The 14,720-nt window shown below is 37.6% G+C and overlaps 1 protein-coding gene across 6 annotated transcripts in view; it reads right to left on the bottom strand.

Annotated features, from left to right (window-relative positions):
• DMD (dystrophin) overlaps positions 1–14,720 on the bottom strand; it is a 2,389,494-nt gene that overhangs the window by 571,045 nt on the left and 1,803,729 nt on the right. For all 6 annotated transcript variants that reach the window (XM_055564496.1, XM_055564495.1, XM_055564498.1 and 3 more), the window contains one exon: positions 3,635–3,789. In XM_055564496.1, the coding sequence (XP_055420471.1) occupies positions 3,635–3,789 (155 nt within the window). The remainder of the gene's footprint in view (positions 1–3,634; positions 3,790–14,720) is intronic.

Genomic DNA, 14,720 nt, shown 5'->3' with positions numbered 1-14,720 from the left:
GTGTTTATATTCTGGGATAGTTGTAGTTTTTGAGACGTTAATCATCAACTCTAGAAAATGGACAAACAGAAGAAGAAGGTACAATCCAGGAAATGGAATAGCATGAACCACTTTGAAAGGAAATACTTTTCATTTACAAAACATGCCAAAAACTATTTTTTGAAGAAATATGGTATGCAGTTGTTATATATGTATGCTAAACTGCATAGGGGAATGGACACAAAGGTGATCCAAAGCAGGGCAGTCAATAAAACTTTCTGTGATGATGGAAATGTTCAATTTTGCACTGTTCAATGGGGAAGCCACTCACTACTGGTGACTCCTTAGCACATGAAAGGTGGCTGATGAGCTGGAAGAAATGAATTTCAAATTTTATTTAATTGTAATCATTTGAACTTAAATGGCCACCTACGGCTAGTGGCTACCGTACTGAACAGCACCAATCTACGGGATGCTGGTGATGTTCCTTCACTTCTGGGTTTAGCTGGGCGAGATACTGGATAAAAAGGTCAAAATGCAAAAGATCACATGAAGAGTTTTCTTGTTCTTTAACTATCTAGCATACAATCTATAAGGATATAAAATATAAGAAGATGGAGTCGGGTAAAATATGGTTTAATCTGTGCAGGTGACACATACAGCATACACAGAATGTGACCTTCCCATGTAAAGGTATCATTAGCCAATAGAGAATCCAGCTCTCCTCGTGCCCTTTCACACTGACCAGAACCAACACCAAGCCCAAATGGTCCACTGTTATGACAATCCTACAAGAATCCATTGTGCATGAACATATGACGTACATGACTGTACTGTATTTACTTGGATTTGACTGGTGGTCTCTCCAGAGAATTTCATGCTGCCCAGCTACACCATGAGAGTTGATCAGTTTCTTCCTTCCATATCCTTCATGGCAGACACTCCTTGTTGGCTGGCTCAACCCCAATTCCTAGATACCAGAATGGTTTGGTGGCATAGTTCTGACCCAAAAGTTCCTGCAAAAGCCATGTTTTCTTGACATCAGCACTGCCCCTTCTTCCTGCTGGAATGCATATATTCTGAATGAAACGCCAAGAAAAACAAGGAGCCTTCGGGGCTGACATTGCTGAGCTACTGTGCTCATGTCAGCACCTGCCTAATTCTGAACTTCTCCTTAAGTGACAGAAACAGACCCCCATTAGGTAAGCTATTGAACTTGGGTTTTCTGTTACTTGAAACTGAAAGTGATCCTAACAGGTACACTTTTTTTCTGTGTTGAGTTACTGGCACACCAGAACATTCACAGATATTTTTGTTTGTTTGTTTGTTCAATTCCCTATTTAATCAAAAAATGTTTTGTGGGGAGATACTGTATGTCAAGATAAGTGCTAGGTAATATGGTCAATAAACAGCCACTGTGTATACACTCACAGAATAAACATTCTCCTTAGAGACAAAGACCAGCAAACACTTAAGGACAGTGTAGTGAGATAAGCACAGTAACAGGGGGCCAAAAGAGTATAGGCTTTGGGGTTGGTAGTCAGGGAAGGCTTCCTGGAGGAAATGGCACTTACACTGAGACCTGGAGAAGCAGGAAAAGAAGCAGGTTGCATCTGGAAAAAGAGGTTGTAAGAGGACAAAGATGAGTTCAGCTTTGGGGCTATTAAGTTTGAAATTCTTATGGGACATCACAATAAAAAGAAGTAAATCGGATATGCTGGTCTGAAATTCAAAGATGACTCTCAGCTGCAAATGGTATAAGTGGATAGTCATCAGCAGACTGAAACTACGCAAGTGGATGAATTTTTGTAGAGTGTATGTGAGAAGGAAACATGGAAGAACGTTAGAGGCATGAGTCAAATTAGCTTGGCAAATCACAGATTCTTTTGGGTCAGTGAAAAATGTAATTTCAGTTCAGTTCAGTTGCTCACTCTGACTCTTTGCAAACCCTGGTGTGCTGGACTGCAGCACACCAGGCCTCCCTGTCCATCACCAACTCCTGGAGTTTACTCAAACTCATGTCCATTGAGGCGGTGATGCCATCCAACCATCTCATCCTCTGGCGTCCCCTTCTCCTCCCACCTTCAATCTTTCCCAACATCAGGGTCTTTTCCAATGAGTCAGTTCTTCACATCAGGTGGTCAAAGTATTGGAGTTTCAGCTTCAACATCAGCCCTTCCAATGAATATTCAGGACTGATGTCCTTTAGGATGGACTGGTTGGATCTCCTTGCAGTCCAAGGGACTCTCAAGAGTCTTCTCCAACACCACAGTTCAAAAGCATCAATACTTTGGTGCTCAGTCTTCTTTATAGTCCAACTCTTAGAACATCCATACATGACTACTGGAAAAACCAAAGCTTTGACTAGATGGACCTTTGTTGGCAAAGTAATGTCTCTGCTTTTTAATATGCTGTCTAGGTTGAAATATTACTCAGCTATAAATATTAGAATCTTGCCATCTGTGACAACATAGATGGATCTAGAGGATATCATGCTAAGTGAATAAGTTAGACAAAGACAAATACTGTATGATCTCATATGTGGAATCTAAAACAAAACAAAAACAGACAAAACATAATGAAAACAGCTCATATAGCCAGAGAACAAATGGGTGGTTTCCAGAAGGGAAGAGAAGGTAAAGGGGTGAAATAAGTGCAGGGGATTAAGAGGTATAAATCTCCAGTTATAAAATAAATAAGCAATAGGGATATAACATACAGTACAAGGAATATGGTCAATAACATTGTTATAACTTTGTATGGGGACAGATGGTTACTAGGCTTAACATAATGATCATTTCATAATATGTGCAAATGTCAAATTACTAGGTAGTTTATCAGAAACTAACATAATATTGTATATCAGCTACATTTCAATTAGAAAAACACAAATGTTTACCAGCTCCCTACTGCATCACCTGGTTCAGGATATGTCAAAGAAGAAAGATAGCCTTTGTCCTCAGGGAGTTTAGACTAATGTGAAGGACAATCATTTAACAATTAGTTACATAATTCATGTTTTTGTTTATAATTTTATTAATATAATTAGGATAATGCTAATGAAAGAAAAGCCCAAGGGGTTAAGACTAGATAACAAAGAGACAGGACCTAGTTTGAGGAGATGGTGTCTCTAAGAGCCATTGATTGCCATTAGGTATATAATGGGAAATGAAATTATGAGTCATGCTACACTGCACAAATTTTCCTATTGGGTACGCAGAGTGAGATACAATGATGGCACCATCAGTAGCTGTAACTCCATCATGAACCCCAAAATGACTTCCTTGTCAGATTAAAGATGGGGCAGTATGCATCGTGATGGAATAGAACAATATTTCTTTGGATAGAGTTCTCAAAGCAAACTGGTAAATGGCTCATCTACCTACAAATCCATCTTTTGTTTTTATCTAATTGCACAGCTATGTCACTACCTTTCTGACTGTGGACAAGTCATTTGATTTCACCAGTCTTCAGGTCCCTCATCTTTAAAATAAGAGGACTTCAGAAAGAATGTGAGTTTAGTTGGCATTTCTCATCTTGGATCCTTGCAAGCCCCAGGTTAGTAGGATGGGAAAGCAAATCTGCATTGTCTACCCAGGGTCACCACCCCATCATGGAAGTCAGCAAATAGTTTTAGAAATAATGGAGTTCATACCTTTTATGAATGCTTGCCCAAGAGGCATTGATGTTCTCTGTTATCATGTGTACCTTTCGGGTATCATCTGCAGAATAATCCCGGAGAAGTTTCAGTGCCAAGTCATTTGCCACATCTACATTTATCTGCCACTGGCGGAGGTCTTTGGCCAACTGCTATAGATGCACATGGAAAAAGAGAATGAATGTCACTTTTCTCTGAAATCTCTAGTTGGACTTTCTCATAAGTAACTTCTGAATCCTTGGGTCAGAGCATGTCTGCATGACTGCTTTTCACTGACCCTGTGTGGTTTAGTCAATCTTGACAGTATAAGCTAACTCACTTTTCATGACAAAAGTTTTCAAATGCAGCATCTTGAGCAATACTCAGTATCAGGTATTTCAATTTAGTAGCAATTAATTGGAAACAACCTTGGCTTAATTGTCTTTTTATCATGGGAGAGAAAAAACTATAAAAATAAGCTCCCAAATCATTGTTGAATATATGACATATACCAAAATTTGAACAGAAAAAAATAACACATGCATTTCCCCCCACCCCCGTCATTAACTTGTTGAATTGTTTATGTAATTAGTGCCATCTACTGGCACTCAACTAAAGTTGCATACAGAAAATATGGAGCTTCCAAAAAAAAAAAAATGCTGTTATTCTTGTTTTGAACTTCTTTAAAGGATTGGCCTATTCATAATACTTACAACTATTCTACTTTAAAATCAGAATAAAATTTTAAATATATAAATTTTGTTAAACCAAATGATCTATGTTTTCTTTTATTATCTTTAACAATTGAGTATTATCAAAGCATTTATCACTATTTTATCACTTGAAATATCATATACCAAAGAAAGAAATAAACCAATGATAGGCGCATTTGGTTGCATATTAACCATACATTTCTATTAAACATTGCTTCAAATGCATGGGAGAGGCTTATAAACATTATAGTATTATTAAATTACTAAGACCAAATCCAACATGGTGGGTTAAATGGACAAAGGAATAGTAACAGGTAATAGAAATAAGAGGAAGAATAAAAGCTATTTTTATAGAAAGAGAAAAAATCAACTTTCTAATAAATGAAAAACATACAGTATTACAATTTGACACCAATTAAGTTAAAAAAAAAATCCAAAGCTGGAAAGACTGTAGCCAAACTAGCACATTGATATACTATTTCTGGGAATGGTATCTATTAGGACAGTTTGGCAATATATATCAAGTGAAATACAAATGCTTATTCCCATTGACTCAGTAATCTAGTTTTAATATTTTGTCCCAGTAAAATATTTAAAAGAAATACGTTATAGGAATAAAGATCTTCATTAACTAAGATAGTAAAAAATGAGAAACAATTTCAATGTTTAATGAGAGGACATTAAAATAAGACAATACATCAACCCAATGGTCTAATATGCAGTACATGTGCACAGAAGTCCTAAGGACAAAAACAGAACACAATTTCTATCATCACTGTATTTCTTAAATCTGTAAGAGTACATTGACATGAACTGGAAGGGGAAAAGAGAAAATTGAAACTAAATGTTGTTTGTGAAAAGAGTAATTGCTCTTGTTTTAATATGTGTTCTTTTATCTTAATACGATTTATGATGATAAAAATCAAATACTAGTACATTCAGCATAGTTTCAGTATATTTGAGTAGACTCTTGCTCCTTGAAAATGTATAGTCATTATACAATCTGGCATTTCTCAGTTAATTAGAATAGTCTATTCTAGACTGTTGCATTTATTGCAAACAGCAAATAGACCCAGATAATTGAACTAGCAGCAACCAACCAAAGCCAGCATCACTGTTTTGCTATAAAAAGGGAGACAATTTTTAAAGGTACAGAGTATAGTCACTGTACTACACAGTAATTAAAATTTAACTTTGTGGACTACCCGCTTCTCCTTATAAACTCCTTTTCCACTTTTATAGCCTCACGCTGAACAAAAGCCTTTCTGAGGTGAAACACACACACACCAAAGACTTTGCCTTTCTAGAAATTTCCTATAGTACAAAATTACCTTTTCCCCTTTCCCTCTTCACTTAAGCCACTTTTAACCTACAGTGTTAAAAGTAATGTACATTAAGATATGAAAGACCCTTATCCAGAAGATGGTATTCAGAGCTTAAAAGAACAGCTTATTATCAATCATCTATTAAATCTCTAATTGGCAGCATAAGAATCTACAAAACTGACACTGATAACTTAGTTACCTTTCTGTAAAGTAATTCCTTTTGAAGAAAAATGCAAATGCTAAAAAAACACCTATTATGAACCAACATCAGAGTGTATCTGTAGAGATTTAGCAATGTGTACATGCTTATTAGTTGCTCAGTCGTGTCCAAGTCTTTGCAATCTTTTGGACTGTAGCCCACCAGGCTCCTCTGTCCATGGGATCTTTCAGGCAGGAATACTGGAGTGGGTTGGCATTTCCTCCTCCCGGAGATTTAGCAATATAAAATGCTAATTACAATTTTAATAAGTGTAATTAAAATCATTTATCTAGGAAAGCCAATCTTGGAAGTCAACTCTCACTCATGGGTAACTACTTGAAAGTTTAGATATAAGAGATACATTCTTTGGTTTGAATCTATAGATCATAAAAAATACCAAAAGTAGAAGTTGAAAACTATGCTGGAATTTTCCAGAATCTTGAAGGACATAGCAGGGTAAAATTTAATTAGAGACTTCATAGGAAAAGGTAATAAAACAGTAAGGGTTGACTTCAAACCAGAGATTTTTGGTATACTTTAATGCTTGTAAGAGAAGAATACACAGGCCATATATTTTGCTTCAAATTTGTATTCACACTGAAATTTAAATTTTTATACCTAAGGAAATCTTGACTGAACGCTGCTCTTCACTGCTTACTGCTCAGGTTTTGCTGTGATGTAGGATTAAAAAGAAAAAAATCCTACTGACCTTGACTCACATTGACAGGGCTTAGGCCCTTATCTAAACTCAAAGGTTCTCAAGGCAGCACCCTTTTCTCCCTTAAAGACAGAACAGACTGGTTTCCTTCCTCCTAAGGTATTAATATGTTGATCACCTTGGGCTTTAGCCAAGTGTCATTCACAACATGAACAATGACCTTGATCAGCTTTGCCTACTACTGTGAAATTCAGTCCTGGGACAAGGCCAGACCACAGAAGTGTAAATTCAAAATACAATGGAATTCACACACATTCTTTTTACTTCTGAATTCCATTTACAATGGTATACTCTACAGGGAATTGTGTGGTGATCATGGCGTATGAAGAAATTTAAAATACTGTGAGCACTAGCCTATAAAAAAAAGATGATTTTGGAGGCATGTGTATGTTTTTTATGAAGAATAGAAAATGCTCAATTCTTATAAGACTGTGTCCCCAACCAGGAAAGAAATTTTCATATTCAAACCTCATATGATGCTGCTACAATATGTGCTCTGTATTTACACAGTGTTTTAGACAGAAAAAATGATTATACATTATGGCACAAGTTGAATTCAAGAATTTTGAGTATACAAATTTTTTAACATTTACCTTCTCTTTTTTCTTTGTCAGAACTCTTTTTAGGAATATTGACCCAACACGGGAGAAAACAAAGGAGGAAGGGAAAGAGTATTTAAGAGCTTGGACAACAGAATGAGCCTACTGGGTTTGAATCCTGACTTGATCACTTACTAATGATGTGACAAATGGGAAAATTAATTATGCTCTCTGTGCCTCAGTTTCCCCCTTATTAAATATGTATATTAACAGTATTTATTACCTTGAAAGATTAATATGAGGATGAATTTATAAAATCCAGGGAAAACAGAGTGGTGCCTGGTATACCCAAAGCATTAAAAAAGTATTAGTTATAATCACTACTACTACTACGACTACTGCTACTGCTATTTCTAATGAACCACACTACAGCCACAACAGTGAGCCTCCATTCAATGAAAGAAAGGGACCCACTATTTCATAGACATTGTCTACAATGCCGTACCTCTAAAAGACTCCCTTTAATTTAGAAGATAAATGTGAGTATGCAGTATGTGTGTGTGTTCAGTTGTGTCCGACTCTTTGTGACCCCAAAGACTGTAGCCCACCAGGCTCCTCTGTCCATGGAATTTCCCAGGCAAGAATACTGGAGTGGGTTGCCACGCCCTTTTCCAGGGGATCTTACTGACTCAGGGATTGAACCTACATCTCTTGCATCTCCTGCATTGGCAGGCGATGTTATTTACCACCGAGTCACCCAGGAATCTGTGAGTATGCAGACCTACAATTAAAACTTTCAAGTTGAGTATTGTATAAGTTGTCTTATCAAACGTGTTTTGGGATGTTCACCCACAAGTGAACTTCAGGTTTGTTTTAGGTGAACTCGATTTAAAAAATTTTAATGGCTCTCACTCAAAGGAACATCATGAAAAGCCATGCAGAATAATGAAAAGGCATGTTCCCAGGAAGTCTGGACTGGCCATTGTCTTGCAGTTTGATCTTAAAGCCTTCAACCTTTTGGGTTCCAGCTTTGTTGTCTGTAAAACAGGATGGGGCTCCTTATACTGCTTATGCCTTAGGTGTGTTATGAGCTCAAAATCAAAATCAAATTGCTTGTGTGAAATAAAACTCATATTTTAAGGCAAGACAAGACAAATTTAAATATAGAAAATCTTCTCTGCCCTTTGGCTGCCTCTCTCCAGGCACTGTGCCTTGTGTATCTGCACTATACATCCACCAAACCCCCTCCGTATGCTTCCCTGGTGGCTCAGTAGTAAAGAATTGCCTGCCAATGTGGGAGACTCGGGTTCGGTCTCTGGGTCAGGAAGATCCCCTGGAGGAGGGTGTGGCAACCCACACCAGTATTCTTGCGTAAAGAATCCCATGAACAGAGGAGCCTGGCAGGCTACAGTCCGTGGGATTGCAAAGAGTCAGACATGACTGAGTGACTGAGTACACACAGTTTAACATCAAGCATAAATTTCTCTCCAGTCTCAGGGGAAGAGCTGACTTGTGCTGAAGGACACTGTTTCCTCCAACTTGACACTCCTCCTCCTATTCCTCCATGCACTCCCTTTTCTGTCTTTTCAACCTCTTTCCTCTCTGCAAGATCTTTCTCCACAGCTTTCAAACATGAGCCTCTTCCCCATCTTTAACCAGCAACAAAATCTGCTATCATTTTCTTTCCCTTCACAGTTAAGCTCCTCAAAAGGCGAATATTCACTCACTCATTGCCTCAACTTGATTACATTCCCGCCACTGCACAATTCATCAGAATCAGGCTTCTGCCACTGCCATCTCAGTAAAACTATTCTGAAAGAAGTCACTGTGGCAAATCGGATTACTGACCTCAGTTCTTTTCCCCACCTTGTATCCATGCCCTTTGCCGTGTGACTTTGAATTTCCTGCTACAAAAGGCACAACTGACCTTCCTGGCCTTGACAGTGAGCTTGGCCATATGACTTGTTTTGCCTAAGTCTAGTGGGATGTTAACAGACATGACACAAGCAGAGGCTGAAAACGTGCTTCTGCATTGGGGCTGGCCCTTCTGCACGGCTGCCATTATCAAACATGTAGTGGGCTGGCCTGCCCATCACTGGAGAAGGATGAGTGACATGTGACAGAGAGGCACTCCACCCAACCTGCTACGTGTGGCAATGTCACCCAGACAAGCTGCAAACTTAAGAAATACATGCTTATAGTTGTATGCTAATAGTGTCATGAGGTTGTCATGCTGCATTTTTGCAAAAATAGTTAACCAATTCAGTCAGCAATGATCAATGTCTGTGGACAGTTCTAGGTTCTTATTTATTTGATTTCCAGACAGCGACTGGTGCTACTGACTGCTCTGTCCTTCTTGAGGCTCTATCCTTCCTGGCCCCCCTCTTTTTGGGTGTCCTCTCTATATTCTTAAGGCTCAAGTATTCCTTTTTCTGCCTGTCCCTTAATGTGGGTATTCACAAAGATTCTGTCCCTAGCCCAACCTTCTTCTCCTTAGTGTAGGTTGATCCTCAGCTAGTGAAGGAGGCTGGTGCGTACCCATAAAAATGTTATATCACAATGTGCCCTTATATCCAAATGTTCTACCTCCATGGCTACTGCCTTAATTTAAGCCCTCATCACCTCTTACTTGGACTTTGCAATAACCTTTTTATTGGTTCCCTCCTTTTACTTTCAAACCAGACCTTCCATCCTTGGATAGATGCTCAAGCAATCTTTTTAAAATACAAATATTAACCATATTACTCCTCTGCTAAACCTTTCAATGGCTCCCTGTTACCTACAAGACGAAGTTAAAATGTCCCTCCTTGGGTATATGACCTCTCCCTCAAATATATGATCCTTACATAAATATCCACTTTCATCTTTTGCTACCTCCTTTTCTCCGTCTCCTTTTGTGAGGGGAAACACTGATTGAAACCGCTTACCCTGGTCAGGCACCATAGTAACCATTTGCATGAATCATTTTAGGACAGGAAGTCCTGGTAAGGAACACAGAACAAGCCAGCGCCAACAGGAAGCATTCCGGAAAGGTATAAAGGAGATGCCACATGTCCTACCAATCTCCCAGAATCCTCCTTGTTGGAGTCCATCTTGGCTAAGCAATGCGCACGACACGAGGAAGAACCCTGAGTCAGAGTGATTGGCCAGAGACAACCCCCAAACTAACCCCATCACCATAAAACCCAGGACCATGAGTCACATGGCAGAGCAGTTCTCCTGGGTTCCCTTACCCTCCTGCTCTCTCCACTCAGGCACCACTTCCCAATAAAGTCTCTTGCTTTGTCAACACAGGTGTCTTCTTGGACAATTCATTTCCAAGCGTTAGACAGGAGCCTACTCTTGGACTCTGGAAGGGACTCCTCTTCCTGCAACACTTTCCTCTTATGCAAAATCTCTAAAAGGTTAAGTGACTTGATGAAGGTGACATAGCTTGTCAGTGAAAGAAACATCACAAAAATGTAGTTTTCTTGGCTTTCAAATTCAGGGTTTAATCTACTTAAAGAAGATATGCTTCCACATAAAAGATTTTAAGGAAGACAGTTGGATTTATTATAATTGGATTTTGAAGAATATAAAATAGTATCCTTGATGATTATAGCATGATTGGAAATTTATTATGTATAATAAAGTAACACATTGCCAAACAGAGACAGCAAAAAATACATAGTTTATTAAAAAATCACTAAACAATTTACTCCTGAGTATGAATTAATGTTCTATACATATTTATTGGGAAAAGGAAATACAATTTCTGTCTTGTTTGTGTGAATTAAAATGACCTATAAAACCTCTTTATGTATATATAATAGAAATGTTAAAATATCTGTAAGGAAGCCATTTCAAAAGTAAAGCCTTTCACCATTAACTTCAAGACTCATCTATTAAACTTCTGACATTACTAAACAACACTGTTTCAGAAAGTAACAGTGTATACAGGGGATACTATTTGAAAAAACAGCCCTCATTTTCCAGCTTACTGGACATGATTCATCTTTTCAACAGCTTTGAGGACTACATACCAAAGTTGCTACTTCTTTGTCCTTTTGACAATGACTACAAGCTGAGAGCAGGCTAGTAAATGTGTTATCGGCCAACCCATTAGAGTTCCATTATTTTCTGTCTTACATGGCTTCATGTAATGAATTTTTATAATTAAACTAATGGCATACAATTTATTTTTCCCCTTCTTTACTTTCAGGCCCCATTTCTCTTCCAGCTTCTTTGGAATAAGTTTTATACAAAAAGAAGGGAGGAGAGCCCTCCAAGTGCTTCATTACCTTAATTTCATTATGACATTTTGGAAAGCATTCTCTTTATCTGTGCTCTTTCTTTAATTTGCTGACTTTATTAAAAGGCTGAAGCAGTGTTGTAATGAACAAATCACCCAGCTACCCCAGGCATCTAAGAAGTCTGGTTGAGAGGGTGTGGATTTGGTTGGGTAGAAATGATTCCAGACAGAACACCAGAGGACACATTCCCAGAAAGTAGCATCTCCACAGCTATTTTCAAATCCCATGAGTGGTACACTACATACATTATTGTTCATAAACATTCAGTGCTTTTTTTCATACTAGATGATCACATATCTGCATCCCCACTGAATTGGGGATAGTAACAATTGATTTTGTCTACATGCCAGTTTCAGGCAGGCGGTTTAAGAGTAAATGGCTTCATTCATTGTGTTCCAGACTCTGTGATCCTGGAAGTATGTATCAAGATGCTGCTCTCATCAGCTGCAGTCCCTGAGTAAGCTAAGTAGAATGCCCTTGTGAATCTACACTTGACACATAAGATGAACAAAACACAAACTTTGTGTTGTCTCTAGATTTGGGGATAGTTTGTTAGTGTGGCGTAACTTAGCCTATCCTGACTGACATACCTACTCAAGTATGACCCTAGAGTGTATGAAGTGGTTATCTCATTGTGGTTTTAATTTGTATTTTCTTTATGACAAAGGATATTAACCATCACTTTGTGTGCTTATTAGCCATTTGTACATCTTTGAAAAAATGTTTTAAAAATCCTTTGCTGATTTATGATTGAGTCCTTCTTGTTCTTGCTGAGGTTTAAGAGTTCTTTATGTATTCTGCATACAAGTCTTATCAGATAGATGATTTGCAAATATTTTCTCTCATTCTGTGGGTCATCTTTTAACTTTCTTTATAATATTGCTTGCAGCACAAAATTTTCAATTTTGATCAAGTCCAATTTATATATTTTTTCTCTGCACTTTGGCTTTTGGTGTCTTTTCAGAGAACACACTGCCTAACTCATTGTGCTCCTTTGTTGTCTTATAAGAGTTGTAATATCTTCGTTCTTATATTTAGCTCTAAGATACATTTTAAATTATTTTTTCTGTATGGTCTGAGGTAGGGTCAAACTTCATTATTTTGTATGTGGATAATTCAGTGATGCAAGCATGAAGTTTTGAACAAAAATATGCTTTTACCTTTGAATTGTCTAGGCATTCTTGCCAACAATCAATTGACTATAAATGCAAGGATTTAGTTCTGCATATTCAATTTTATTTCATTGGTCTATATATCTATTTTGATGTCAGTACCACACCATCTTGATTACTAGCTTTCTAGTAAGCTTTGAAATTAGAAATTGTGTGTCCTCCAACTTTGTGCTTTTTTCAAGGTTACTTTTGCTATTTTTTGTCCTTTGTATTTCAGTACGAATTTTAGGATCTACTTGTCGATTTATATAGGAAAATCAGTGAGGATTTTGATAAGAACTACAGAGAGTCTGTAGGTCAATTTTGGGATATGGGTATCTTAACAATATGAAGTTTTTTGAAGTGGGAATATGGCATGCTTTTCCATTTACTTAAACTTTAAATTCTTTTAGCATTGTAGTTCTCAACAGAAAAGTCTTGCATTTTTCTTATTCCTAATATTTTGTTGCTATTTATTCAATAAATGGAATAATTTTGTGAATTTCACTGTTCAGATTATTCACTGTCAGTTTATAGAAAAAGCACTGTTTTTTGTATTTTGATCTTACATCCTGCAAATTTGCTGAATTAACTTATTAGTTTTATACAGTTGTAGTGTATTCCTTAGAACTATCTATATACTAGATAATGTCATCTGCAAACAGGGATAATTTTAATTTTTCCTTTCCAATATGGATAATTTTTACCTATTTTTCATGCCTATTTTCCCAACCTAAACTTCCAGTACAGTGGTAAACAGAAGCGGTGAGGAAGAAGAATAGAAGAATGCTTTGCTTCATTTGTCTGACTCTTTGTGACCATATGGACTGTAGCCCACCAGGGTCCTCTGTCCATGGGATTCTCCAGGCAAGAATACTGGAGTGGGTTGCCATTTCCTACTCCAGAGGACCTTCCTGACCAAGGGATTGAACCTGTTTCTCTGTTGTCTCCTGCATTAGCAGGCGGGCTCTTTACCACTAGTGCCACCTGGGAAGCTTAAGAATATTGGAGTGGATTGCCATTCCATCCTCCAGGGGATCATTCTAACCCAGGGATTGAACCCAGGTCTCCTGCATTGCAAGCAGATTTTTTTTTTTTTTATACCATCTGAGCCACCTGGAAAGACTGAGGGGTCTGGGAAGCTACAGTGCATAGCGTCACAAAGAGTTGGACACGACTGAAGAAGTGGTGAGAGCAGACGTATTTACCTTGTTTCTGATCTCAGAGGAAAATATTCAGTCTGTGAGTCTGATTCTGTTTTGCATATATATCCATCTGTATTATTTTTAGATTCCATATATAAATAATATTATATACTGTCTTTTCTCTGTATGACTTACTTCACTAAGGATAATATTAGGTCCATTCACGTTGCTACAAATGGCAAAATTTCATTCCTTTTCATGACCGATATTTCACTGCACAGATGTACCACATCTTCTTTGTCCATTCATCTGTTGATGGGCCTTTGGGTTGCTTCCACATCTTGGTAATTGTAATTAGTGCTGCTATGAATACTGGGGTGCAAGTATCTTTTCAAGTTACTGTTGTCATTTTTTCCCAGATATATACACTGGGATGGAATTTTTAGTTCTATTTTTGGTTTTTAAAGGGACCTCCATACTGTTTTCCATTGCAGCTACACCAATTTACATACCCACCAAAAGGTGTACAAGAGTTTCCTTTTTCTTCACATCCTTGTCAACACGTGTTATTTGCAGACCTTTTGATGATAGCCATTCTGACCATGCATGCACATTCTGACAAGTGTGAGGTGATATCTCACTGATGCTTTGATTTGCATTTCTCTAAAAATTAGTGAATGTGCCTTTTCATGTGCCTATTGGCCATTGGAATATTTACTTTGGAAAAATGTCTACTCAGATCTTCTTCCCATTTTTTGATTCGGTTGTTTTCTGATATTAAGCTGTATGAGCTGTTTGCATATTCTGAAGACTAATCCCTTGTCAGTAGCATCATTTGCAAATATTTTCTCCCAGTTTGTAAGTTGTTTTTTCATTTTGTTGATGGTTTCCTTTGCTATGCAAAAGCTTTTAAGTTTAATTAGGTCCCATTGTTTATTTCTGCTTTTATTTCTTTTGCCTTAGGAGAGACAGCCAAAAAAATCTTGCTGTGATTTATGTCAGAAAGTGTTCTGCCTATAGGA

Source organism: Bubalus kerabau, chromosome X, assembly GCF_029407905.1.
Source record: "Bubalus kerabau isolate K-KA32 ecotype Philippines breed swamp buffalo chromosome X, PCC_UOA_SB_1v2, whole genome shotgun sequence".
In the NCBI taxonomy this organism is placed as follows: Eukaryota; Metazoa; Chordata; class Mammalia; order Artiodactyla; family Bovidae; genus Bubalus; species Bubalus kerabau.
This window is presented reverse-complemented; position numbering and strand designations above follow the sequence as displayed.